Source organism: Thermobia domestica, chromosome 2 (genome assembly GCF_964235325.1).
Source record: "Thermobia domestica chromosome 2, izTheDome1.hap1.1, whole genome shotgun sequence".
In the NCBI taxonomy this organism is placed as follows: domain Eukaryota; kingdom Metazoa; phylum Arthropoda; class Insecta; order Zygentoma; family Lepismatidae; genus Thermobia; species Thermobia domestica.
In genome coordinates, this window is record NC_137455.1 from 176255110 (window position 1) to 176282777 (window position 27668).

At 35.8% G+C, this 27668-nt stretch overlaps 1 protein-coding gene across 1 annotated transcript in view; it reads right to left on the reverse strand.

The window, feature by feature from the left end:
- dcma (decima) overlaps positions 1-27668 on the reverse strand; it is a 640978-nt gene that overhangs the window by 112573 nt on the left and 500737 nt on the right. The window contains exon 4 of the mRNA XM_081749850.1: positions 8743-8916. Coding sequence (XP_081605976.1) covers positions 8743-8916 — 174 coding nt within the window. The remainder of the gene's footprint in view (positions 1-8742; positions 8917-27668) is intronic.

A 27668-nucleotide genomic window follows, 5' to 3' on the forward strand; every position in this document is an offset into this window, starting at 1 on the left:
ATCTCCACAAACATTTATTTATTTTTCGAAAGGAAATCATAAAATCCACAACATGACTATTCCTTAAGGGGACAGACTACTAAATATTTTTCAAAAGCTAACAATTTTTCTTTTGCCCGTTTTCCGTAAGTGAAAAGAGATAATGAAATGTAACTTACCACAATAATAGATAATGTTATTCTACAACAGAAAATACGAATCGGTACAATTTTCAGTGTTGCCACCCATAGAAATTACAGTGTGACCAGAATTTGAATTACTCTAAAATCTAGGTTAAGACAGTGACTAGAAAAATGAACTCAACGGTAATTGATGATTTATCATGTTGTCAAGTTGTTGTAATAACTTATTTATTTTATAATAAAGTATGTACGTTATTACAAAATAAATACAAATATTATTTAAAAAGTAATTAACAAGGAACCAAAACAACATGATTTATCATGTTGTCAAGTTGCTGTAATAACTTATTTATTTTATAATAAAGTATGTACGTTATTACAAAATAAATACAAATATTATTTAAAAAGTAATTAACAAGGAACCAAAACAACATGATAAATCATCAATTCCCGTTGAGTTCATTTTTCTAGTAGCTGTCTTAACCTAGATTTTAGGGTAATTGAAATTCTGGTCACACTGTAATTTCTATGGATGGCAACACCGAAAATTCTTCCGATTGGTATTTTCTGTTGTAGAATAACATTATCTATTATTGTGGTAAGTTACATTTCATTATCTGTTTTCACTTACAAAAAACGGACAAAAGAAAAATTGTTAGCTTTTGAAAAATATTTAGTAGTCTGCCCCCTTAAAATCATACTGCACACACATGCAATACGTTTAATTGTTCGTATAGATAATCTACTCCTTTCCTTTGTCCACTGTTATTAATAAGAGGAAACTTTTTCAACCCATCATTACGGTTAAGCAATGAGAAAAAATTCAACAATTTTCAGTAACTCTGAGAAACATTCTTCATTTTTTGATTCAGAAAAGTATTTAACCAAAGTATTGCTAGATATCTATTCACCGTCTGCTAAATTACCAGCATTTAAGAATCTCTGAAAGTGATTGATCAAAGGTTTTTACATCGTCAACATCGTCATTTACATAAACGATTGTTTTTTCCACATCAATGTCAATAGGCAGAATAAATTCCTTAAACTTATTTTTATAAGATTGGAGATTTTGTTGTTATCGTGAAAAATCAAGTAAAAATGTATTCCTTGCACATGTTAATTTCTATGAATATTATGGTTCATCAAGGAACCCGAAAAAAGTGGACATTTGACTATTTTCTACAAAATACCCCCATACGCGTTTTTAGTCTGTAAAAGAGGACATGTCCGGGTAAAAGAGGACGTCTCGTCACCCTATGATAACCCATTCTCCAATCCATTCCAGGTATCTTCAAAATGGTACGGTAACTATGGCATTACTCAAATAACTTCCGTTTAATCTGTCGTTTACCTCTACTTCCGCCAGGAAGGAAGAAAAAACTTGATTCTTGATCCATACCAATGGATTTCGATAAATTCAGAGGCAACTAGATCCGTCTATACCAGTTCGTTAACACACTGTTACGACGGAACAAAGGCAGTTACATACAAGCGATACGATTATTGTTGCAGAAACTCACCAGAGACTTCTGAAATGCTGCCATGTCGTGAATCTCATAAGGAATCGAGACGGACTGCACACAAGGCTAATAACGGCTGCATATTATTATTAGGACCCGCAAGTTGAGAAAAAATCCTCTTTTTACAATTACCTGAAGACGAGACTTAACATATGTTCATTTTGGGTCATTATAGGCCAGAAAATGGTGGATTTTATTTGTCCTTTTTTGCATTTTTTTTGTTTTTTTTTTTATTTATTGGTCTTTTTAAAAAACTTTTCATAGGTCTTAACGTCTTGTTTTGTTTTGTTTATTGGTCTTTTTTAAAAAAAGCTTTTCATAGGTCTTAACGTTTTTTTTACCACTTCATCCTTCAACAATAAATTTACTGGCCATTAACTCGAATCACCACCACCTCTTAAAAACATCGTTTCTTTTAGTAAAGTAAATTCAAAAGATAAGACAATCTTCAACGACTGGACTGATAAGACCAGATCTGCAAAATCACAAGTCAAATAAGGAGGCGTAATAATGTCCTCAAGCAAAGGGGGTGAAGTGGGGAAGTTTTCTTATTTTAGTTTGTAATTCAGTTTCTGGAAGAAGGACAGAACGTTAACCTACCAGAGCTTGTATTTCTGGAGCGTTATATTCATTACATATGTAATTCTAATTAAATTAGGTCTTATTTTTTGGTTCTTTCTTTACAGTTTTTTAGGTCCCTTTTAGATATTTTTAGGTCTTTTTATAATCTTTTTTTTGGGTAATTTTTAGATCTTCAACTTCCGAGTCCTAATTATCATATATTAACGTTGGCGAAAAACAAGAGATATTTGCACCATTAAAAGAAAATAATAATATAAATGTAAATGTAAATGAGTTTATGTGTTAAAGAACTATATTTTCATAGTGTTGTGGGGCTACCACTAGTAGGCACGGTAGTCTACAAAATATGTTACTGTTTTGTATAATGCCCTGTTTCTTGATTACACAAGACCACTATAATTACAGATGGCTTCGAAGCAATGGCACCAACAGCGGGAGCAAGGAGGCAGTTCACCCTATCTTGGTTCATTTTGGAAAGGGGTTAGGTTCTAGGACTTAACGAAGCATATTGGATATGCTTACTCACAGATTAGAGTTTTAAAATATTTGCGGTATTTAATAAAGTGTTATTTTACGTTGCGCTGTGCGTTGTTATTTGATGCGAGGTGTTGTATATATCACAATGGGTATATTCACGACCTAGGTTTGTGTCAGTCTTTTGACCTCCTATGAAAACAAAATCCTGAGCACGTGTCTAGTTTGAGAAATAAAAAATAAAAATTAAACGAATAAATTATTGCGACAGGAAATATTGTTTTTATGTTTATTGTCTGCTGGTTTCCATGTTAAGAATGTGGTAGAAGATGAAGTTTTACTTTACCTTGTAATTGAAATTAGTGAAAATGGCGGATGTATATGATTATTCAAGTTCATGGTTTCCTAGAATTTGTACTAGTTATATATATATATATATATATATATATATATATATATATATTAACTTATTATTACAATTTTAATCATAATCTAATTAAGATTAGTGCTTTCCGCATATCTAGTGGCTAAGTGCGAGTGTTTAGTGCACATGGTCCGGGGTTTGATTCCGGGAGAAAGACTACTGAAATTTGAATGGTTCGTGAATTATGGTGGTTCGTCTTCCACTTTAAACTATAGGTCCAAGTCTCATATATTCTTTGTGTTGACAAGGGACGAAAAGTTGCAAGGAACAAAACAAACTAACTAAAACTAATTACTAATGTAATGACTAGAAATATGCTGTTACACAATCAAAGCTTCTATCCAAAACGAGACTCACACTCGTTCGAATTGAAACTTCTTTCCAAAACAAGATTCGCACTCGTTCGAGCTGACACTTTATCCAAAACAAGACTAGCACTTGCTCAAGCTGACACTTCTATCCTAAACAAGACTCGCACTCACTCGAACTGAGACTTCTATTCAAAGCAAAACTCGCACTCGTTCAAGCTGAAATTTCTATTCAAAACAAGACTCGTACTCGCTCAAGCTGACACTTCTATCCTAAACAAGACTCGCACTCACTCGAACTGAGACTTCTATTCAAAAGAAGACTCGCACTCGTTCAAGCGGAAAACTTCTATCCAAAACAAGACTCGCACTCACTCGAACTGAGACTTCTGTTCAAAACAAAACTCGCACTCGTTCAAGCTGAAACTTGTATTCAAAACAAGACTCGCACCCGCTCGAAATAAGAATTCTATCCAAAACAAGATTCGCACTCGTTCAAGCTGAAACTTCTATCCAAAACAAGACTCGCACTCGCTCAAGCTGACACTTCTATGCTAAACAAGACTCGCACTCACTCGAACTGAGACTTCTATTCAAAACAAGACTCGCACTCGTTCAAGCTGAAAACTTCTATCCAAAACAAGACTCGCACTCACTCGAACTGAGACTTCTATTCAAAACAAGACTCGCACTCGTTCAAGCTGAAACTTCTATCCAAAACAAAACTCGCACTCACTTGAACTGAGACTTCTGTTCAAAACAAAACTCGCACTCGTTCAAGCTGAAACTTCTATTCAAAACAAGACTCGCACCCGCTCGAAATAAGAATTCTATCCAAAACAAGATTCGCACTCGTTCAAGCTGAAACTTCTATCCAAAACAAGACTCGCACTTGCTCAAGCTGACACTTCTATCCTAAACAAGACTCGCACTCACTCGAACTGAGACTTCTGTTCAAAACAAAACTCGCACTCGTTCAAGCTGAAATTTCTATTCAAAACAAGACTCGTACTCGCTCAAGCTGACACTTCTATGCTAAACAAGACTCGCACTCACTCGAACTGAGACTTCTATTCAAAACAAGACTCGCACTCGTTCAAGCTGAAAACTTCTATCCAAAACAAGACTCGCACTCACTCGAACTGAGACTTCTATTCAAAGCAAAACTCGCACTCGTTCAAGCTGAAATTTCTATTCAAAACAAGACTCGTACTCGCTCAAGCTGACACTTCTATCCTAAACAAGACTCGCACTCACTCGAACTGAGACTTCTATTCAAAACAAGACTCGCACTCGTTCAAGCTGAAAACTTCTATCCAAAACAAGACTCGCACTCACTCGAACTGAGACTTCTATTCAAAGCAAAACTCGCACTCGTTCAAGCTGAAATTTCTATTCAAAACAAGACTCGTACTCGCTCAAGCTGACACTTCTATCCTAAACAAGACTCGCACTCACTCGAACTGAGACTTCTATTCAAAACAAGACTCGCACTCGTTCAAGCTGAAAACTTCTATCCAAAACAAGACTCGCACTCACTCGAACTGAGACTTCTATTCAAAACAAGACTCGCACTCGTTCAAGCTGAAAACTTCTATCCAAAACAAGACTCGCACTCACTCGAACTGAGACTTCTATTCAAAACAAGACTCGCACTCGTTCAAGCTGAAAACTTCTATCCAAAACAAGACTCGCACTCACTCGAACTGAGACTTCTATTCAAAGCAAAACTCGCACTCGTTCAAGCTGAAATTTCTATTCAAAACAAGACTCGTACTCGCTCAAGCTGACACTTCTATGCTAAACAAGACTCGCACTCACTCGAACTGAGACTTCTATTCAAAACAAGACTCGCACTCGTTCAAGCTGAAAACTTCTATCCAAAACAAGACTCGCACTCACTCGAACTGAGACTTCTGTTCAAAACAAAACTCGCACTCGTTCAAGCTGAAACTTCTATCCAAAACAAGACGCGCACCCGCTCGAAATAAGAATTCTATCCAAAACAAGATTCGCACTCGTTCAAGCTGAAACTTCTATCCAAAACAAGACTCGCACTTGCTCAAGCTGACACTTCTATCCTAAACAAGACTCGCACTCACTCGAACTGAGACTTCTATTCAAAACAAGATTCGCACTCGTTCGAACTGAAACTTCTATTCAAAACAAGACTCACACTCGTTCGAGCTGAGACTTCTGTCCCAAGCAAGGTTCATGCCCATTTGAAATAAGAATTCTATCTATACAAGACTCATACTAGCTCGAGCTAAGACTTCTATCCAAAGCCAGACTTGCACTCGTTCGAGCAAAGACTTCTGTTCAAAATAAAACTTATTAAAAGTATATTGTGAAATAACTTTTTAGGAGTTGCAAATATAAGAAAAAATAAAAAGTGAAAAATTATACACTTCTAAAGAGAAAACAATTACTATGAATGTAAAGAAATTACTCAACCAATCATGAATAATTTTATACTAGTCTCTTGGAAGTGAAAAAATATAATAAACAGTAGTGCAATTTAATTTTTTAATTTCTCATGATAATTTACAAGAACGTGATTCATACTTTAAACAATTATACAGAGTATGTTGTGACATTGGCGACTAGGACGAATATATGCGTTTTCAATATATATGAGCTGGGTTTTCAATAAATACCTGGTAGTTCATGAAGAAAAGTAGGACAAAGTTGTTCTTAGTATCTTGTGTTTTAAATATATGTGATACATTAATGTGTACGTATGTGGCTTAATTAAAATAAAAATTTAGTTATTGAAAGTTGCTTCTGGGTTACAACTGTATATATTACATATTTTAGTGAATTCATGTAGATACTGGCTTACTGAGGAAACCCTAAATGAAGCTTGGCTGTGTTAAGATATTTGGGACAGTTATGATAGTCCTGACAAATAAATATGATGTTTCCAATATTAGAATCAGGGACACGGTGATTCAGTGGTGGAGTGTTTATTTGGTTCGATCCTACATGGTGTTTGTGGGTTTTCTTGGAATACTTTTGCTTCTTCCCACTTTCTCATTCCACCAATTCTTCCATCATCATTCACTCGCTTTAGTCATCGTCTCCCTTAGCCTGAAGTGCACAACTACGTGACGTGAAATTGAAATGTTTAATTTCATTTCATTTTTCAAATATTACATTACAATAACAGTAATTGAAAAGTGAGTGGGCTCTCTAGTTTGATCCCAACTCCAACCATTTGGACTTGGTTCTCGACAAACACCATGTGTGTGGGTTTTCTCGGGGTTCTCCTGTTTCCTCCCACTTTCTTTATGACAACCATTTCGTTCGTTATAATTATAAGTCTCCCTTAGCCTCGGACCATAATTGTGGGACGTTAAACTCTAAATAAATAATAGTAACAATAATTTGATAAGATTAAGACATTTCAACTAACCCCGTAAGCTAAACATACCCAGTATAACAACACAATAAGAGAATTGAAATACAACCACACTGAACGAAAATAACTGGCCACCTCTTCAAGAATTAATATTGGATCGTTTGTATCATGATAAATGAAATTTCTCTCATAACAAATGTCTAAATAACCCACCATTGCTGACAAATGACCACTGTAGTTAAATGGAGTAAATGTGTAAGTCACTTGTATAATGTACGAAAAGAACTCGTCAAGAGGGATCGAAGGAAACGTGTGGCAAAACGCCCAAAAGGAGTCATTATGTTTGGACGTGTCCAAGGCCACACATTAAATACAGTTGACCATTTTGTTGATATATTTAAACGGCCTATCCGATTTGTCATCAAGAAAAACCTAACACTCATGTAAACGCAAAACTGATGTAACAAAATAGTGCTAGCCCAGAAGAACCATCGACGAGTTTGTAGGCTACTTTCTTGATATTGTCATCATCAAGTTGGTCTCATCTTATTAACATTCCTTCCAAAATTTGAAATAGCTTATTGTGCAGAAGAAAGATCAATTTCTCTCTCTCGAAACTACTTGAACGAATTTCGACAATTGATATTGTTTTGGTGTAGAAAGATTTTAAATTAGATATTACATTAGTGGTTCTTGTAATGTGATTCTAAATGCTGTCTTATTAATACACCGCTTTCAAATGACTGTAAAAGAAAGCTACACCACTTTCATAAGCGAATAATTAATTCGTAAATTTACATTCATTTGTTTCCTTTAATTTATTTTCTAGTCTAATTCATATTTTTCTTATTTTGTAACTCTGAGATCACTTAAAAATTGTCATTATTTTGATTAGACTTCAGCGTAGTAATGTGTCTACCACAATTCTGTTTTAAAAAGATGAATACATTAAGTGAATTCCATTGGTGATTCGTAGTATTTCAGAAATTTTATCTAATGCGATACGTTGTCGTTCTCTGGAAACCCTACCGCGTTGCACGGAGATTGCAATAACCAAAGCCTTTAACTTCTGGGATAGAAGAAAACGAACTAAACAATCATTCTATCGTGATAAGTTCATTGGAACGCATTATAAATTAGTGACTGTAATGGATCGTTTTCTCGTTTTTGAAAAGTTTAATGGTTTTACAATTATAAAAACAACAAAAATATGTTACTTAAGGTCGTATGAGAACTATAGAAAGCAAGATTCTTCACTACGTTACTACTGCTGCTAATAAAATTTTACTTGGCATTGGATGTTGCAAAACGTTGCAACCAATGTTTGTAGGTTTCTTTAAGAAAATTTCCCTCAACTGACTCAGAAGTTTTTCTTTTCTTATCAAATTTTCCCGAGTTTCTTGGGTGTCCAACTATTTGCTTTTGGTTTCTATCTTTTTTCTTTTTCACTTTTTGCGTCACTTTTTTATTGTTTACAAAAATACACAAATACACCCAGCAAATAATGGGTGCACACACACACACAAAAAAACCTATTTATATTGTACTTGTTTATTTCTAAAGAACTTAGAAAAATTTAAGGAGCTGTTTGGAGATACGCGTGAAACACAGAAATAGGCTCCGTCCAGCAAGGGTTGACAAGGAAATATGTATACCAGAGGAAATGCTCTAAGTTCAGATTTCTTTGTGAATATTTTAAGTCTCAAACTTAGGAATTGATCATATAGTTAAGCTTATTGAGATAAAGGTGGCATTCGTGTGGTAATCAACCATCTTTAACTTATATGAGCTCCGATTATCCACTTTTCCACAAGTAAATAAATTATCATAACAACACTAAGCATTTTCCGATTTTAAAAGACATCTTTGCACTACAATTGTGAAAAAAAAATATATGTAAAATACTGATTACATTTATACTATACTAAATGAATCATTTAGGTTTACTTACCTGTGCTGTTTTCTTTTGGCATGTACTCCTGCATGTCAGCGAGCATATTCCGAATGTCTTCGGAGTCCTTATTGATGCTGTTAATTTCTTCAGCGTTGAAGTCAGGAGTCAGTTGCTTGCACAAGATGATCTGGCTGATTACTTGCCCAAGATTTGAGGGACCGGGTCGGTTCTCTACACAACAAAAAAGAATAACAATTAAAACAAAGAGTAAATTTGTGTTATCTAATAGTAGATAAAGCAAATGCAAAAAATATCACCTGAAGAGCTTTAACATGTTCTACTTAGGTAGTATTGTCGAGTCTATATATTTGTCTCTTTAGTTTCAGATATAGCACATTGGTCATTTTACATTGAAACACGTTACAACAAAAATAGACCAAAAAAAGAGAATATCAATTAACAAAATTTTACATAACAATATTTACAACTGAATTTTGTTCAATGCGGATTGAAAACTTCTGTCACAGTTAAAGACATTTGTGGCAGTAGGAAGACTGAAGTGCTCAGTAAGAACCTCGTATTTGAACGACGTTTTAAATTTTTAAAGTATACATGTAGGTGTCGAAACAGACTGGTATTTTATGTAGGGCAAATGAGTACCCAAAAATAAAGTGTTGGAAATAAAGAGTTACAGTGTAATTTGGCATTTACTACTTTCGTCTTCAATTTGATTTTTCTTTGAAAAATTAAGAACATTTTATAAGTTTAACCAAACGCATCCGAACAAGATCAAACTTGCCACAGTGATAGAACTTGACTTACTTATATATGAGTGTGTGAAACGCTGTGCTTTCAGATCTCGAGGCGTTGGCCTACTATAGTACAAGCGTGTGAAATTATGATGCTCAGACATTTGGTTTCTCCAACATATACAGAAATATCTAAATCAATACATTGGGCATAATAAAAAGTCAGAAATACTATTTAAATAGTAATTAAAGATAGTCTTGTATAAAAATAAAAGGATACTGCTTAATTAGCAATTCAAGGCCAATATTTGAGAGAAAAAAATCAAATAAAGTACTATTTTTTTTACGACTATGCGTATTTCTATTCATACGACAAGCTCTTTTTATGACAAACACATAAAATGCTCGTATTCATTCTTTTCGTGCTGACTTTCATTAGCTGATCAAAGTGGCACAGGGATTGTAACAATAGCCAAATAGAAAAGCGTGAGAAGAGTGTTGACGAGCATAAAAAGATGCCCCAAATAGGCAAACAGTCTTCTAAAATTAAATGATATGAAGTATTTCAAATTAATATCCCACAATTATGCCTGTGAGGCTACGAGAGACAGATGATTAACGCAAGTGAATTGGTGGAATGTGAATGTGGGAGGAAACGGGAGCACCTGAGAAAACCCATGGACAGAATATTGTCCATTACAAACTTACTTCAAAACTGCACAAAAATTGGAATCGAACCCAAAGACCCCACGTATCAGAGGTAAGCCTTCTACCACTGAGCCCTGTGCTCTTCAAATAGTGTTTTATTACTGCTTTGTAGTAGGAGGCTAACGCAGTCAAAATTTTTATTTCTGTAAATCTAGATAACATTTCTAGCATTCACATTGCATTTTTCTTTGTAAGAACAGCAGCACATTTACTGAAAGTCAATAAGACACAGAGGCTCCCTCATGACTACAGTATGTGGATAAAGTTTGCGTCTTTGGCGCGGGAGACCCGGGTTCGATTTCCGGCGGGAGCTCATTTGGTTCGGATAGCACGTTAAACTGCAGGTCAACGTGACATATAGCCTTGCAGCTTAGAGAGACGCTAAACTCAAAACCAATCCATGGAGTGTTTATATCTGGTGCATCGGGTCCCTAGTTCGATACCCGGCCAAGTAGGTTTGTGGTGTACAACATCATGTCCGTTGGTTATCTGGGAGTACTCCCGTTTCCCCCCACATTCACATTCTACCAATTCTTCCATCATTATTCACTTGCCTTACTTATCTGTTACCCTTAGCCTAAAAGGCATAATTGTGGGACCTTAAACTCAGATTTTAAAACTCCAATCCAGTATAAGACACAAAGAATCGGTCACCTAAACTTTATCTCTTCCTCTAAATTTATATATATATATATAACTTGTGAAGCACTATAATCGATAATATAAGCCATGTTAATTTAATGGTATTGTCTTGTACAGTATTGTGAGGTTCGTCCTATAATGCCTGTTTGTTCCTATGGCAAATCGATTCGAATAGTACACTATTTGCAACAGAGAAAGTGCAGAATTATGTATTAGTAGCAGTAAGAAAACGTTCAAACGGAAAAGAAAAAGAAGTTATGATTTTAAACTCTGAACCGTAAAGAAAGAAGAACCAGATTTGTCTATTTTTCATTTAACAAATCAACCAGTTCCTGATAATCTTTTACGAAAGCTTGTAGTATCACTTAAACCATAAACGCTTTCGGTTTCTGTTTCTGTGATATACCAATGTAATTTTAAAAGTTTATTCTTTAATAGTGTCATGGTTATGCTCTTTATCCTAAAAGAGTCTAATGATTAAAGAAAGGAACAATTATTAAGTTACTGGTGGACAGAGTGACGTATCACCCATCCTGTAAGTATTGACTTTATTATTCGTATGATATTCGGTACCCTATTACATGTAATATCTAGTTTTCTAAAATTCCTTGGCTGTGCATCTCCAATTCGCACCGAATATTTTCTCAAAACATTGTTTTCGAAAATTCTAGGTGACTGTTCTTCTCCGTGATTCAGCGACAAACTTTAATATCCACTTTTCCGGGGGACAACTTTATTCTTTTTCTTTATACCTGTCAAGCGAGTGTTTCTTCCAGCTCGAGTCGCCTCTAACCCTTTTCTCGAGTTTACATCTTACAATCAGATCTTATCTCGTCTTGCCCCAGCGATAAGACTAAGACTTCCTATTTCAGGGGAACACCTTGAAAATTATGATTTTTGTAATTTTAAAGAGACAACATATGCTCAGTAGTAGAGCGCTTACCTCTAACGCTTGGGGTTCCTGATTCGATCCTCGGCCAAGTAAGTTTGTGGTAGACAACATGGCGTACTTGGGCTTTCTATATTTTTCTCCCACATTCTCATTTCATCACTTCTTCCATCATTATTCAGTTGCCTTCATCAACTGTCTTCTTTAGCCTAAATGGCAATAATCTTGGGACGTTAAAGTGAGAGACATCATTTGATTTCATTAATGAACTATCGATTTATAAAATATAAACATAATCGTTAGAACTGATTTACAGAAAATAGTAAGTTTCGATTTTCACCCATACGTAAACTACCCTTTTGAATTAATAATCCTACAGAGGTGTATTAACTAGTGGTGGGCACAAAAACCATTTTTTTTCGGTTTTTAGAAAAACCAGTGTCTGTTTTCTTCGAAACCGGTTCCGGTTTATTCCAAAATTTGTTCTATTTCTGATCAGAATAGTGTTTCGTTGTTCTCCGGAAACCGATTCCGTTTCCACAGAAATAGTTTTATGTGTTTTCCAAAAGCTTTCACCGAAACCGGTTTCGGTGAAAAAACGAACCGGCTTTGGAGAAAACCAAAACCGCTTTCGCTGAAAAAGCGAACCGATTTTGGAGAAAACCGAAATGTCGCTTTTTGGGTTTCGGTTTTTTTAGAAACCGGTTTCCGGTTTAGCCCATCCCTAGTATTAATAGTATATGGGCTCCTGGGCAACCAGTATGCTGGCTGGCACTCCGACGACAACCACTCACATGAATAAAATAATAGTAGTCAGTAAGTCACACAGTTGAGCGTGGGATTCCAGGGCAAGTACCCATGCGTTTAGGTGGCCCTGATTCCCCTTCCTAGATATTAATAAAATATATTAAATTTAATAGTTACTAGACGTGTGCATATACATTGGAAAGAATAAACGACGGAATATCCAAAAAACATTTTCTTTGCCAAAAATTACATATAAGAGTTATGAGACATTTAAATTCCGAATTAGATTTTCCTTATGAATTTTCTCCCCTACATAAGTAAAAAATAAATCAGTAACTAAACATTTATGTATGTGAGGGAAAATATTAATTTATTTTATGGGTAGAAACACTGATAGTTTCACTGCTAATCCTTTATGCGACTTCACTAGTGTTGGGATGATGGTGGATCTTTATGGTGGTGAAAAACGCCTTTTCCTGTCAGGATCGAAAGATCTTCCGTCTGGAGCCTTAGGCCATTGACAACTCAGCAGAAACCACTGCAAAAGGCAGCCGAGAAGTAGAAAGGCAGACTCAGACCCCATTGATCGGCACACGAAGAGGGAAGAGAACTCTCAGAATTGGGTCGCTCTGAGAACCGTGCTTTGTGCCTCCAAGGTTTACAAGTTATTACTTGAAAATGTAGTTCTTGAATGATAGGTTCGAACAGTGTTGCACCCTTTGACAGCTAAAAGAAGACATAAAATTCTTTTATGTTTTCGCCGTAAAAGAAATCTTTTCTTCACGCTTTTACGGTTTCAGTCGTGTGGCGTTCAAGAGAACTTCTGAAAGATGTAATGAATATGGTATTGAGAAGAGAGGAAAAGTTAATTCCACGAACGTTATAGAGGAAATCACTGAATCTTCCTTTTTGCAATTTAGTAAAGGAAGGTGAATTGGAACATGCTCTCGTCGCTACATTTAACGATGATAAGTCTTCTAACTTTCCTTTTACTTTCATTACGAGTATACTATTTCACTTGAAAACGTACAAATGACTTACACCAGAGAAGAAAAAAATGGGTTTCGTTTTATAATATGAAACTAGGGTAGACTTTGAAACTATGAGGATTCAATATTGATTGATCGATTGAGATTTAATGGAGACGTTAACATCGAGGCTATTTGTCCCCATGACGAAGGGATTCAATATTGAAAGTGGAAATAGAACATCTAACATTTTCAGTCTCCATACAAGGATAAGGTCTCACAACTAAAAGTATGGCGTAATTTGACAATGGAAAACGAAATTGCCTTGTTCTTTCTTTCTACCACTTCCGGTATCAGAAGAGAGGTAGGGGTAGAGATGAAACCTGATCTTGAAACGCTGAATCGATATAGAAAACAGTATATCATAGTCTCTTACAGCTTTTATTTTCCCTATGAGAACTAATATTGCAACCGGTAGTATTGGTAGACTTCTTTTGTTTCTGGTTTTCGTATAGATAAGGACTAAGATGGAATTTATTATTACAGTGTTGAATCCACATAAGAAAACTGCTTCTCTCTATTAGTAAATTTGCTCTATGGTTATCATTGTTTAAACTCTAAAGTGATGAGATGAAACCTGTTATTGGAGTTGAATCTACATAGAAAACTGTATATTACTGTCTCTTACAGCTTTTATTTTCTCTATGAGAATTAATATTGCAATCGATAGTATTGGTAGACTTCTTTTATTTCTCGCTGTCGTACAGATAAGGACGAAGACGGAATTTATTCTTACATAAGAAAACTGCTTCTCTGTAACTATTCGGAGGGCACTGTGGCTCAGTGGTAGAGTTCTTACTTCTTTTGCGTGGAATCTCTGGTTCGATCCTCAGCCAAGTAAGTTTCTAGTGGACAAATCGTGTCCGTGGATTTTTTTCGGGATACTCCTATTTCCTCCCATATTCTCATTCCACTAATTCTTCGATCATGATTCACTTGTCTTAATTTTCCGTCCCCCTTAGCCTTGAAGGACGTAATTGTGGGACACCTATTTTAATATTTTTGCTCTAAGGTAATCACTGTTTATATCCAAACTGGTAATCTTTACCATTTCGGTTTAATAGATTGTTAAGGAAGGGAGAGAATCCACTAAATCCATTAAAAAAAATGCTTCTCACTATCTGGCATTGTTTTTACTCTGATACGTATTGACAAGCGGACGATAGATGTGACCGTTTTATAAAACGTCCAGTACTTATGCGTAGCATAGTTCGAAACTCTAAAATGAAAAACTTCCTTTTTTCCTTTCCTCTTTTCTTTTCTTTTTTCTTTTTCTTTTTCTTTTTTGAGGAATGCAAATCCGATCTAACCTAAAGATGAATTCGAGTTGAGTTGATTTTGAGTTTAACGTCCTGTTCAGCAGCGAGGCTATATGAAGCATGGACTTACTGATTAAATGGAATCCGAACCAATTGAACTCCCGCCGGGAATCGAACCCTGGTAGAGATGAATTCGAATATCGCCTCGTACAGTGAGAAAAACTTCAAGTCTAAATATAGACATAACTCATTGTCTTTCTTCGTACATTACACAGCTAAACGGTAAATACACATTTACGATACGCTGATTGATTTATTGAGGCTTAATACGATGTTAGATTTACGATACGGAATGGAAAAGTTTCAGAAAATCACGAATAGAAACGTAGCTTTGGTAATCTGGTCCTTTTCGACTCATCCTAATTTTATAGCAACTTCAAGTTTCCTCAGAACTACTATAATACATCTACTAAAATCAGTGTCACACAAGGGCTATTTTCTAAGTGATAGAGCACCCATTATCATGGGAAAGGTTGTAAGTTCGACCCAGTGGCGTAACTACTATGGCGCAAAGGGGGGGGCGACATTTCCAAGGGAGCCCTTCATCCTAGCCTCCTAATAGGTCGAATCAACATGCTTTTCAATTTTGTATTAGTCGGCTATGCTCTTTCACCCTCCCCTTTTTTCGGCTATCTTTGGGAGGCTTAACGTGTAGGTCAAACACCGCGAACAAAAAAGAAGGAAAGTCGGTTAGGTCGGCTTTTATAGGCTACATATTTCTCTTGAATCATTGAATCAAACTTTAGAGTTAACATCTACATTAAACTATTTGATATGCTCAATTCACAGTTCCATTGTCGTTTTACATCTTTGCGTGATATAGTATCCAAATTTTCCTTTTTGTTTCCTACCAATATAAATCATCCCACTGATGATGAAATTTCAAGAAGGGCACAGATATTTCAAACAACTTAACAGTTGATATTGGTTCTTCGTTTCCGATGGAAGTAATTTGCTTTGTGAAATAGCTGAAATCTGTAATAATGTTAAGTGTTCAGAATTCTGTTTTTGACTCACAGGGCTCTTAATTGTGAAATATAAGTAATTGGCATCTAGCTTGCCAAGAATTATTACCACATGTTTGTTGGTTTTGACGCTTCCTGTCTGTGTCAGTTCTGCGGAGAGGTCTTTCACAAACTTGAAATTCAAACAGTATAAAACTATGTGAGGATCAGATTGGACCAAATAGCTTAAGTAACCTAGCACTGCTCTCAATAAATGCGGACAAAGCTGAAAAAATGGATGTCGAAGTCGGTAAAGGATTTTGCTGACAGGAAAGCAAAAAAGGAAACCACTCAATTAATTTTGCTATTCTTTATGAAGACTAACGTCACTGACTTTAAAGAAGTAAGTCCATCTTCCATTGTGAAGCTTATTGAATAAATTATATGTATGACAAAGTGGTTTCCATTTATAAATATTTAGGCCTAGTAGTTGCATGCATTTAACTCATTATTCACAGATACAGGGAAGTATAATTATTTATTATCCACAAAAGTGTTATTAAGGCAGGGGTCCTGGGTATTCTCTTATGGGAGGGCTCATAAAACATAGTTACGCCACTGGTTCGACCCCTGCCATAGTAACATTTTGGTAAACAACATAGTAACCAGTAGTTTTGTCCAGATTCTTATATTCGTTCTCATTCTATCCATTCAACCATATTCCTTTACCATTTCATCTATTTCTTTTTACTTAAAGCACAGCAATGTCAAATTTAATTCCACCAGAGGATCTAAACGCATATGTGCATTAGTTATTTTGTTCATTGAAAGATCATGATACGTCAAAATAATGTTTTATTTTTATGGATTGGTACTTTTGTGATCATTCAGTGTTTTTACAAGACATAAATTCTCATGTGCATTATACGAAGTTTGTCTAAAAGAAAAGTATATAACTTTATTATTATTATTATTATTATTATTATTATCCTAACATGTGTATTTTTTTATTTTACAGAAGCTGTTAGTCGCGGGCAGTCCACCATTGCATGAAAAAGCGTAGGTGTGCGTTGTCGGAATTTCTTGTTTGATACAATGGCCAAAAGATTTGAACTGCGATATTGCACTAAATTTTGTGTCAATTTTGAAGAATCCTGCTAGAGCCGACAGTCCTTCGGAGACTAAGCAATGGGCACCACACAGATAAAAGTGCTTGAACTTTCCTGGTCAAACAAAGCATTGCTCTGCTTCGTCAGGCTCCCTACTTTTCCAACATGTGATTTCTGGTTTCCACTCAAGCTGAAAGTGCCCTTACAAGGAACCAGATTTCAGTCCAGAGAAGATAGCATGCAGAATGTTACTTATCAGCTGTGCGCAATCTAAGAAGGTGAGTTCCAACAATGGAAGAACGGATTGGAGAAGGTTGTGGCAGCCCAAGAAGACTACTTTGAAGAAGATTAATGTAAGATTGTGGTACTTGAATACACAATTCTTTTATGAATAAATGATACTTTTCGAACAAGCCTCATATATATCTGTCCACAAAGCTCAAAAGAGTGATCTCACTTAAAATAGGTCAGGCTCCAGTCTAATGTCCACGAAATAAATTTCTGGAGATTTGCACTGACTGTGAGGCACATGACATGACATTGGAAATATCGAGAGTACTTAGTCTGAAGTTCATTTTTCTGTAGCTCCGCTTGTTCTTGAGATAGAGCCGAGGTCACCCAAAATAGATTATTTGTAGTGCAACTGACTTACATGTTATAACATTGAAAAGACACATACGTAATATTACTGATTATAAGGCATAAGATTTCAAACGGCCAGGGAGGTCACTGACAGACCGACAACGAGTATCCTCAGCTATTTCAGAAATTACCACAAGTATTGGATGTCTCAGATAAGAATTCAGCATCTGTGCAATTTGCATGTATCTGAATAACTGCTTGTATAGCTGCTGATGGTTGTTACACGGTAAATGATATGAATGTAAATACTGTAAGATGAACACCCTGTAGAACACATTCAGGACGTTCTTCTGGGTTACTATCACACACTTTGTGTAGTAATTTTGCTCTAGATCCTTCAAAATCTACTGGATGGTCTTAAGTTCACTTCCTCGATGTATACTTTATCTGTGAAAATTCCAACATGCGTAAATGGTTAGCTTATTCGCCTTTGGTGCAGAAGACTCGCGCGGGAGATCATGTGCTTCGGACTCCACGTTAATCTGTAGGCCCACGTCTGATATAACTTCCATGCCCGAAAGAACGCTAAACTAAGGTGACTAGACGTCCCGTTACTAACGGGATTGTCCTTGTTTTGAGAAAGTCATGCAGCGTTCCAAGAAAAACGCAAACGGGTCTTAAAATGTCCCGTTTCGTTAAAAAAAAAAATCCCGATTTTGACTCATAGTTACGTAGTAAACTCGTAATATGGACTTCAACACTGTTTTCAAGAAAAGATCAACGATCTACAAGAATTTCAGGAGTCAAAAAATATTAATTCAAGAGACAATCGATTCTGGCTCCTGTTAAATGTTTAAAAAATAATATAAGAATTAAAATTGGAATAAATTTAGAAAGATAGAAATTGGTTGTTTTAAAAGGTACAGACTTCTTTCTCACTGGCATGAATAATGGCATAACAATGGCTATACCTAGTTGGATTGCCAAGTTATGTCAGTTTATCGAGTGCCTTTTTTTTTATTGTCTAAATCTAGTCACCCTACTGTAAACTCCAAATCAACCAAACAAGAACAAATGACAGGAGTGACATCAAATTCACATTTCTAGAACAGTGTATGATAGGCGGGGAATACATGCTTCGATTCGACAACGCTCTGTTTGATGAGTTTATCATCATGAAAGGGCGGTTTACGCAACACACTTGTAATGAATCGTAAAGAACCGAACATGAAACATGTGGACAAACTTCGCTGATGACTAAAGTTCCAACATAAACCGATGACTGCGTGCAAATGAAGCAGAGGGTCGGCGAATAAGGAGGCGCATATTCTCATACCACAAAATTGATGGTACGTAGAGAATGTCGCCACAATAGTGATGCGTAATGGAAACATTTCTGATTATGCATGGTAACAATTCTGCTATATTATCTAAAACATCACTTCTGACTACATTGCAAATTTATTATTAGCTTATGCAACCTCATGTTTGCAGGAATAGTTTGTTCTTTCGACTTAAATTCGTGTGTAATAATTTAAGAATATTAGAATATAAGAATAAGAGAATGAGGAACTACTGTACTTTGCGTGTTGTTCAATTGACGCGAGCTTTAGGGAAGCATTTGAGCATTTGAATATTTGTTTTTGTTTGTTCCATGATGGCTCTCGTAAAATTTAACCGATTTTGATGAATCTGAGTATATGCTTTGCTCCTACTTGCAGAAATAACCCTATTGCTTCGGGTTTCAACTCATTAAATATAAGGGGGGTAAAATTTATTTCATGTTGCAAGTTTACACGTATGAATGACAATTTCCCAATATAAACTACTTAAAAGATTGATTATGACAAAACTTAGTTTATATTTTCTTTATGGGAATCAATCAAGTATAAGGGGAGAATAGAGGGAAAATCCACCCCATGTTGCAAGTTTACACATGTACGTGTTAAACAATTTTCCAATATAAACCACGTAAAAATTTTCGATTATGACTAAGTATAATTTCTTTATGGCATTCATAATATTCCTACAGCTTAGGATTACAATGTACGAAGAACGAAAACGGTAATTCACCCTTCATCTCAACTTCAAAAATATTACACGATACTTTTCGTTAACTATGTTTGATTTTGGCGTAATATGTCGGACATTTTGTTTTCAATCATCTCTATGCAGGGATTTAAAATTAGTAAAGAATAAAGTAGTAGATTTATTCTCTTAGCAAACCACCAATTTCTTTCAGTGTTGTGCGAAAAATTTTTGAAATGAAATTTTTGAGTTTTACGTCCCACGGTTATGCCGGTTAGGCTAAAGGAGACGGTGATAATGAGTAATGAATGAAATGGTGGAATGAAGAAAGTGGGAGGAAACGGGAGAACCCCGAGAAAACCCACGCACACGGTGTTTGTCCACCACAAAGTTCACTTGGCGGGAGCAGGGTTTGAACCCGAGACCCCTAGCACCAGAGGTGAACGCTCTACCACTGAGCCACCGCGGCCCCACCAGTGTTGTGCGATTAACTTCCTAAAATTAATTCGGTTTTGATATAATATAAGGTACCGGTACATTTTATTTTACGCCTCTCCGTAATTTCTAGTGTTTGGGTTTAAAATCAGTCAAGATTGGAGGTGAATTCACCCCTTTCACGTGGAGTGTATTGCTCCATCCTATTTTTTTTTTTTTTTTTTTTTTTAAATGTTCCACGATAACTTCCATTACATCTGCTCGACTTTAGTGTGATATGTCGTATATTTTCTTTCAGGTTTCCCAACAATTCACCCTACATGTAGCTAAAACCAATAACGAATAAGTAGTGGTATTAGATTTTTTCAGTGCCACGGTAACTTATAAACAGTGTGTCCGTAAAGTTGCGCAGCCTAACGTTTGATTGAATATATCTTTTGAACCAAGAATGATAAAGACCTGAGACTTAAAACAAATGTAAGTGTGTTCTATGTAGATATTTTCGAGATCATGATCAATATTAGAATTTGCAACGTTTTTGTGTAGTAAGGAAAGAAAGTACTGAAAGTGTAAAATAATAATAAAAAAATGTACAAAATGAAGAAAATCAACATTCAGTTGCAAAAAACTGATCCTGCGGGTGAATCTCTGTGTATATATGCAGTATGCATCAACATTTATCCATTGGTGAGAAAATGTTACAATGCTGATGCAGTGTTGCAATATAAAAACACAATTTAATGCAAATCCGTAAAATTGGTGGTTTTTGAAAGAAACGCGGCCCCTGCCAACACTGTTGTCGTAAAATTACTACAACAGTCGTGTTTTAGATTAATTAATGATAAGCAATGAGAATTTGCACATAATTGATAACCTGAGTTTTTATGCAAAAATTTGCGATAAAAAATCACTCACTTGCAGCTAGCAACCCTGAAATCCTCGTGGAAAGAGAAGCGTTCTTTAAAGCAAATACTCGAAGTGTCTGCCGCGTTCTTGTAAACACAAATTTACACGCTTCACCATGTTTATTGACACTTTTGTAAGAGTGTTCCTGGTGATTGATTGAATTTCTGTTTCAATGTTCTTTAGTTCCTCAATGGTCCTGGGGTTATTCTTGTACACCACATTTTTTTTGTAACCCCATAAAAAAATCCGGCGATGTTAAGTTCGGAGAACGGCAGGGCCAAAAAATTTTGGAGATGATGTGGACACCAAAAAATGCCCCTAACATTTCTAATGTTTCGTTCAAAGTGTTGCCAGGGTTGCCAGTTGTAGGTAATTTTTTATCGCAATTTTTTGCATAAAAATTCATGTTATCAATTATGTGAAAATTTTCATTGTTTGTCATTAGTTAACCTAAAACGCACCTGTTGCAGTAATTTTACGAGAACAGTGTTGGCAGGGACCTCGTTTCTGTCAAAAAACACCCATTTTACGGACTTCCATTAAATAACCTTTTAAAATGGCAACACTGCATCAACTTTGTCACATTTTAGCATCAATAGATAAATGTTGAAGTATACTGCACATATACACAAGGATTCACCCGCAGGAAAATAGTTTTCTGTAACTGAATATTGATTTTCTTCATTTTGTACATTTTTTATTTTACACTTTCAGTACTTTTTTTGTTACTACACAAAAATATTACAAATTCCAATTTTGTTCATGATCTCAGAAATATTGAAATAGAACACGCTTACATTTGTTTCAAGTTTCAGGTCTTTATACTTCTTGGTTAAAAAGATATACGCAATCAAACTTTGGGCTGCACAACTTTATGGACACACTGTATAACTAATGGTTTCGGTACAATATAACGTATATTTTCTTTGTTTTTTTCGTAATTCTCTGTACCTTGGATTAAAATCAGTCATGGAATGAGCGGTGACTAGTCCCTTAATATGGAAAATTACTCTCCTTTCTACGATTAAAAATATGATTCAAGGTAACTTTCGTAAAATATTAGATTTTCATGGAATATGGCATATACTTTTCAAGACTTTACAATCATTTCCACTATTTGAATCTGAAGTCAATTGCAAATGAAAAACTGAATCTTTTCTCCCCAGGTTTTGAAGAAATATGTCCTATCATAGCTTTCGTAATTATTATTCGATTTTAACACAATATAATGTATGTGTTGGTCAAGATATTGACATAATTCCAACTTTTACAATTAACGTCAATCAAACATCAGCATTGGCTTAACTCCTCCACGAAGATTTATATAAGAATCCTATCATAACTTCAGTAAAAAAATACAATTTTTTAGAATATGATAAATTTTTTAAATACTTTTCAATTGTCTCAATTGCTTGCAGTTGAAATGAACAAGTAATAAGGAAGCACATTCTCTCTAATTTTGTATAATTGAAGCAAGCGTTAACGAAGCTTTTACTATTTGACTCGATTGGCATTTGTGTCTCTGTCCGTCCGTCTATTCCACGGTAACCGTCGTAAAACTTTTCCAATTTTCAAGAAATTTTATATCTGCCTTCCTTCGATTTGCAGAAATAACCTTATTGTTTGAAGTTTCAACCCTTCAAGTGAAAAGGGGGAAAGGTGGGAATCCACTCCAGGTTGCAAGGTTACACATGTACAAGTTAGATATTTTTGCAATATGAAAACCATGTATATAAGTTTCGATTATGACAAGACCTTCTGTGGCATATTCCCACAATTTAAGGTTAAAATCTGCCAATAATAAAAGTGTGAATTCAACTCCCACCCTCAATTTCAAAAAATTATCCCACAATAATTTTCATTAAAAAATGTTCGACTTTCGAATATGTTGCACATTTTCTTTGAGACATCCCAATCATACTCATTGCAAAGAGCTAAACTTAGTGCAAAATGAAGTGGATTTACCCTTCTAATTCCTTCTCCCTCTGATTTATTTTTAGAGTTCCACGGTATATGTCCTAAAATCCATTAGGTTTTGATTTGAATATAATCTACATTTTCTCTGATTCTTCTGCGTAATGCCCAGTACTTGGGATTAAAATCAATCAAGAATGAGAGGTGAATTCAGTCCCTTCATGTGGAGTGGATTATTTCCCCCGCCAAATTAAAAAAAGGCTCTATGTTCCACGATAATTTCCATGACAACAGTTCGATTTTGGTGTAATGTCATAGGTACATTTTCTATAAGACTCCCCCTATGAATCACTCTGGATGCAGTTTAAATAAGTAAAGAATAAAGTATTGATGTTTCCCCTCCAGGATTTTTTTTTGGATCAAAAGATCTAATTAATATATTTCAATCAAACATTTTGTTGTAGACCTTATATCTGGAGAACTACATGTACTGTAGCCGAACAAAACTTTCAATTAACTGACAAGGGAACCTTCCGAAAATGATAGTTGCAGTGAAAGATGTGACCTATGCCAATTGAAAGAGCTGTAACAGAGATGAGCATTCCCAAAAAATTAGCTGCCCATAACAATAGGTTCAAGTAATATAAGGGGTGGGAGTTCGGGAAACAGCAAGGTTGGACAAGGGGGGAAAAGTGCAAATTCCGCCAAAAAAAAGGGGGGGACACGGCAAAATACAATTCTGACAAGTGATGTATAGAAAGAGACTTGCCACAATAGGGAACAAATGAAGGCCACCAGTGGAGTTAACAGTGTTGCCAACTGCAATGAAAAGTACATGTTTTGCAAAGAGCACTATATGAAGTGAGTGCAATATTCAGTGTCAACCTGTCATGTAGAACATAAGATATGACGTGTATAATCAGTGGTACAATCTAACAAAGGAAAATAGGAAAAACGGAAGTACAAAAAATACAGAAAAGACGGAGTTGGTCATAATGCGCCACATTTGATCACGAGCTGTGCATATTAGAATGAACAAAACAATGCAGGAAACCGACGTACGTAGAGTCGAAAAGAAAAACGACGCTGGTCATGAACATCCAGACAATTCTAATATAGTTAGGCCACTCGCTTCACAAAAAGAAAATTCCGGCAACAGGCACTAGCCTTCGCATCATTTGTACATGTTCGTCAACATTGTACGTGCAATTGTTCGAAGAGACAATGGTCCAAACAGAAGATACATTTGCAGTGAGCACAGCTGAATACTGCCAATCCATCACACATGGTACAATGATCGCCTGTGAATGTCTCGAAACAGTACTCTAGAGGTGTCGGAAGCTTTGGTGATCTTTCTATCACATATCCACATCTGTAGAAAGCAAACATAATCAAAGGCTTGATCTGCTGTGTGCTGCTGTCTGCAGTACTATCACCGCCTATATGATACATCCAGTGTGTTCCACCTAACTCTGCGACTGAAATAGTTTCAAAGCGAAAAAATGTGACACATCCAGTTGTGCAGGAATGTAGCCATGTCATCGGGCGACAAACTTCTGTGAGACGCAATTGCCCCCAAGGCCTCCATCATAGGGTCCCAGGGGCCAACTTTGAAATTTCAAATAGCACCATCGGTCGAGTTATATTTCTTTCGATAAATCTTGGAATATGCAACAACGCATATCAAAAATGTAGTTAATATTTCTATATGGGATTTCAAAATGACCACCAAATCTATTTGCTCGGTGGCAATAACAACGTGCATTTTTGGCGGCCATTTTGAAACCCGTGCTTCATATAGGAAATGTTTCTTATAGGGTGTGTTGCATCTATCCAGAGAAATATCATCCGCCCCCTGTTCCCATTTGAAATGTTGCGATTGACCCCCCGAGCCTTATGATGGGGGCCCTGGGGGACTTGCTTCTTACAAAGTTTTCTTGGCCCTCGACATGAGTACATTCCTGTGCAATTGGATTTGCAACATGTGTTTTCGATTCACAGCAAATTTTAGATCACAATGTTCGATGCCATGTTAAGACACAACATATATTTGTGGCGGCCATTTTGAAAACCATGCTCCATATAGCAAATGTTTCCTATAGGTGTTGTTGCACATTCGATGATCTATCGAAAGAGGTACCACTCGGTCCGTGTAGTCATTTGAAAGTTTGAAGTTGGCTCCTGGGGCCCTATGATGGGGATCCTGGGAGCACTTGCTTCTCACAGACTTTTATCACACCCTGACATTGGTACATTCCTGCCCAACTGGATCTGTCGCATTTTTGTTCGTTTTGCAAATCTTTCAGGTCACAAAGTTTGGTGGGACACCCTGTATATTCCCTCATACGACCCAACCATCACATAATGTTCACTACTTCTATTATCGGTTGTTGGCTCAACCCAACAATTTCATATTCCCCAACTTGACAATGCCTCAATCACTCTAGCATTGATGCATTCCGAGTGATGCCTGTTGCCGGAATTTTCTTTTTGTGAAGCGAGTGGCCTAACTATATTAGAATTGTCTGGATGTTCATGACCAGTGTCGTTTTTCTTTTCGACTCTAAGTACGTCGGTTTCCTGCATTATTTTGTTCATTCTAATATGCACAGCTCGTGATCAAATGTGGCGCATTATGGCCAACTCCGTCTTTTCTGTATTTTTCGTACTTCCGTTTTTCCTATTTTCCTTTGTTAGATTGTACCATTGATTATACACGTCATATCTTATGTTCTACATGACAGGTTGACACTGAATATTGCACTCACTTCATATAGTGCTCTTTGCAAAACATGTACTTTTCATTGTAGTTGGCAACACTGTTGGCCTCACTGGTGGCCTTCATTTGTTCCCTATTGTGGCAAGTCTCTTTCTATACATCACTTGTCAGCATTGTATTTTGCCGTGCCTCCTTTTTTGCGGAATTTGCACTTTTCCCCTCTTGTCCAACCTTGCTCTTTCCCGAACTTTCATCCCTTATATTTCTTGAACCTATTGCTATGGGCAGCTAATTTTTTGGGAATGCTCATCTCTGTTACAACTCTTTCAATTGGCATAGGTCACATCTTTCACTGCAACTATCATTTTCGGAAGGTTCCCTTGTGAGTATGATGTGCTTGTTCCGTAGAAAATATGAAAACTCGATTCAGGGGCCGTTCAAAAATTGTGTGGTTCCTGATCTAATTGGCGCAAAAGATTCAATATATTTCAATAAAAATTTTCTTAAAGTCATATCTGGAGAACAACACATAGTATAGCCAAACCCAAACTATTAGTTAACTCAGTATGATGTGCTTATTCCGTAGAAAATATGAAAACTTGATTCATGGGCCGTTCAAAAATGTTGTGCCCCTCGATCCAATTGACACAAACGGTCCTATATATTTCAATCAAAAATTTTCTTGTATGCTCGAGAACTAAATATGGTGCAGCCAATCACAAATTCAGTTAACTCAGTGTTATATGCGAATTCTGTAGAAAATACGAAGACTCGATTTAGGAGCCGTTCAAAACTTTTGTTACCCCTGACCCAAAAACTAATTATTGGGTAAGATCGCAATATTTTGATCTGTTTCTTTGGGGGGGGGGGGCGTGTCTTAAAATTCTTGTTTAAGTTCCACAATAATTTATAAAGAATCGTTCGGTTTTGATACAGTATATATATTTTCTTTGTCTCTTTTCTGTAATTCTCTGTGCTTGCGATCATAATCAGTCAAAAATGAGTGTGAACTTAGCTTTCTAGTGTGGAATGAATTACTTCTCTATTCATAGATTAAAAATATGGTTCATGATATCTTTCGTAAAAATATTTTTATGGAATATGACAAATACTCTTAGAGGTTTAACAATCACTCTCATTATCTGAATTTAAATCCAATCGAGAACGAAAGAGGGAACCTTCACCCCATCCAAATGTTTAAAAAGTATATGTTCAATAATGACTTTTGTTAATATTACTCTTTTTTCATGTAATACTCACTCTTGCAGTTAAAGTCAGTCAAATATCAGGATTCACTTTATTCCTATCTCGAAGATTTAAATAAGAATTCTATATTAAATTTCATTTTAAAAAAAAGATACAATTCTCTTGAATATAGTCTATTTTTTTCTTAGATTTCCAATCTCAATTGTTTGCACTAGAAATGAGCCAATAATAAGGTGGCACGTCTCCACAATTTTATATAACATATTGTTCCAAATATTTATTAAACACACTTAGAATTTTAGAGAACATTGTGTAGACCTATGTTTCGTTGTACATTAGAGATTTAATCCTGTAGATTGGGGTTGAAATTAGTGGGAAGCCTTGCTCGCTTCAACAATCACTAGTTTAATTACTTGGGAACTTCCTTTTAAATATTTATATGTGTACATATTTAAATACATTTTAAGTAGTTTAAGTATGATCTGAAATTCGGTAATATTAGAGCAGTATTAGAGCTGCACCGAGATACCAAGAAGAAAAGGGACTTCTTCCGTGTTATGTGCTTTTATGATACTTTCAATCTCTGCACTTTATCTTCACATCTCCGATACACTAATATATCTTGTTTAGTGTGTACATCTTTTACGATAATGTCTTTATTACAAATTACGTACGATGTCGCTGATACATATACATTCAATGCAAAATCCTAGTTTCTTTTTTCAGGAAGCCTCTTTATCTTCATGGTAGATAAAAGATATGACAATCTTACTTTCAATGACTTATCCTTCGTAGACCACAATGTTCATAACTATTTCCATTTTCCTCTTAGTATGAGTGTGTGTTTGTGTGTGTGTGTGTGTGTGTGTTGGCAACCTTAAAGAACTGAGTGGCAGAGACAATGGGAAGTGATGGAATGAGTGTCACTGCTGCAGGGAGCCAACTAATCAGGGATATTGATGAGCTAGTGCCTGCAATTAAAGAGAAAGGAGAAAAGCAACAGGGAGAGGTCTTTTTGTAAGAAGTTTTCTTTTCCCATGGCCCTTCTGGTCTTCCCA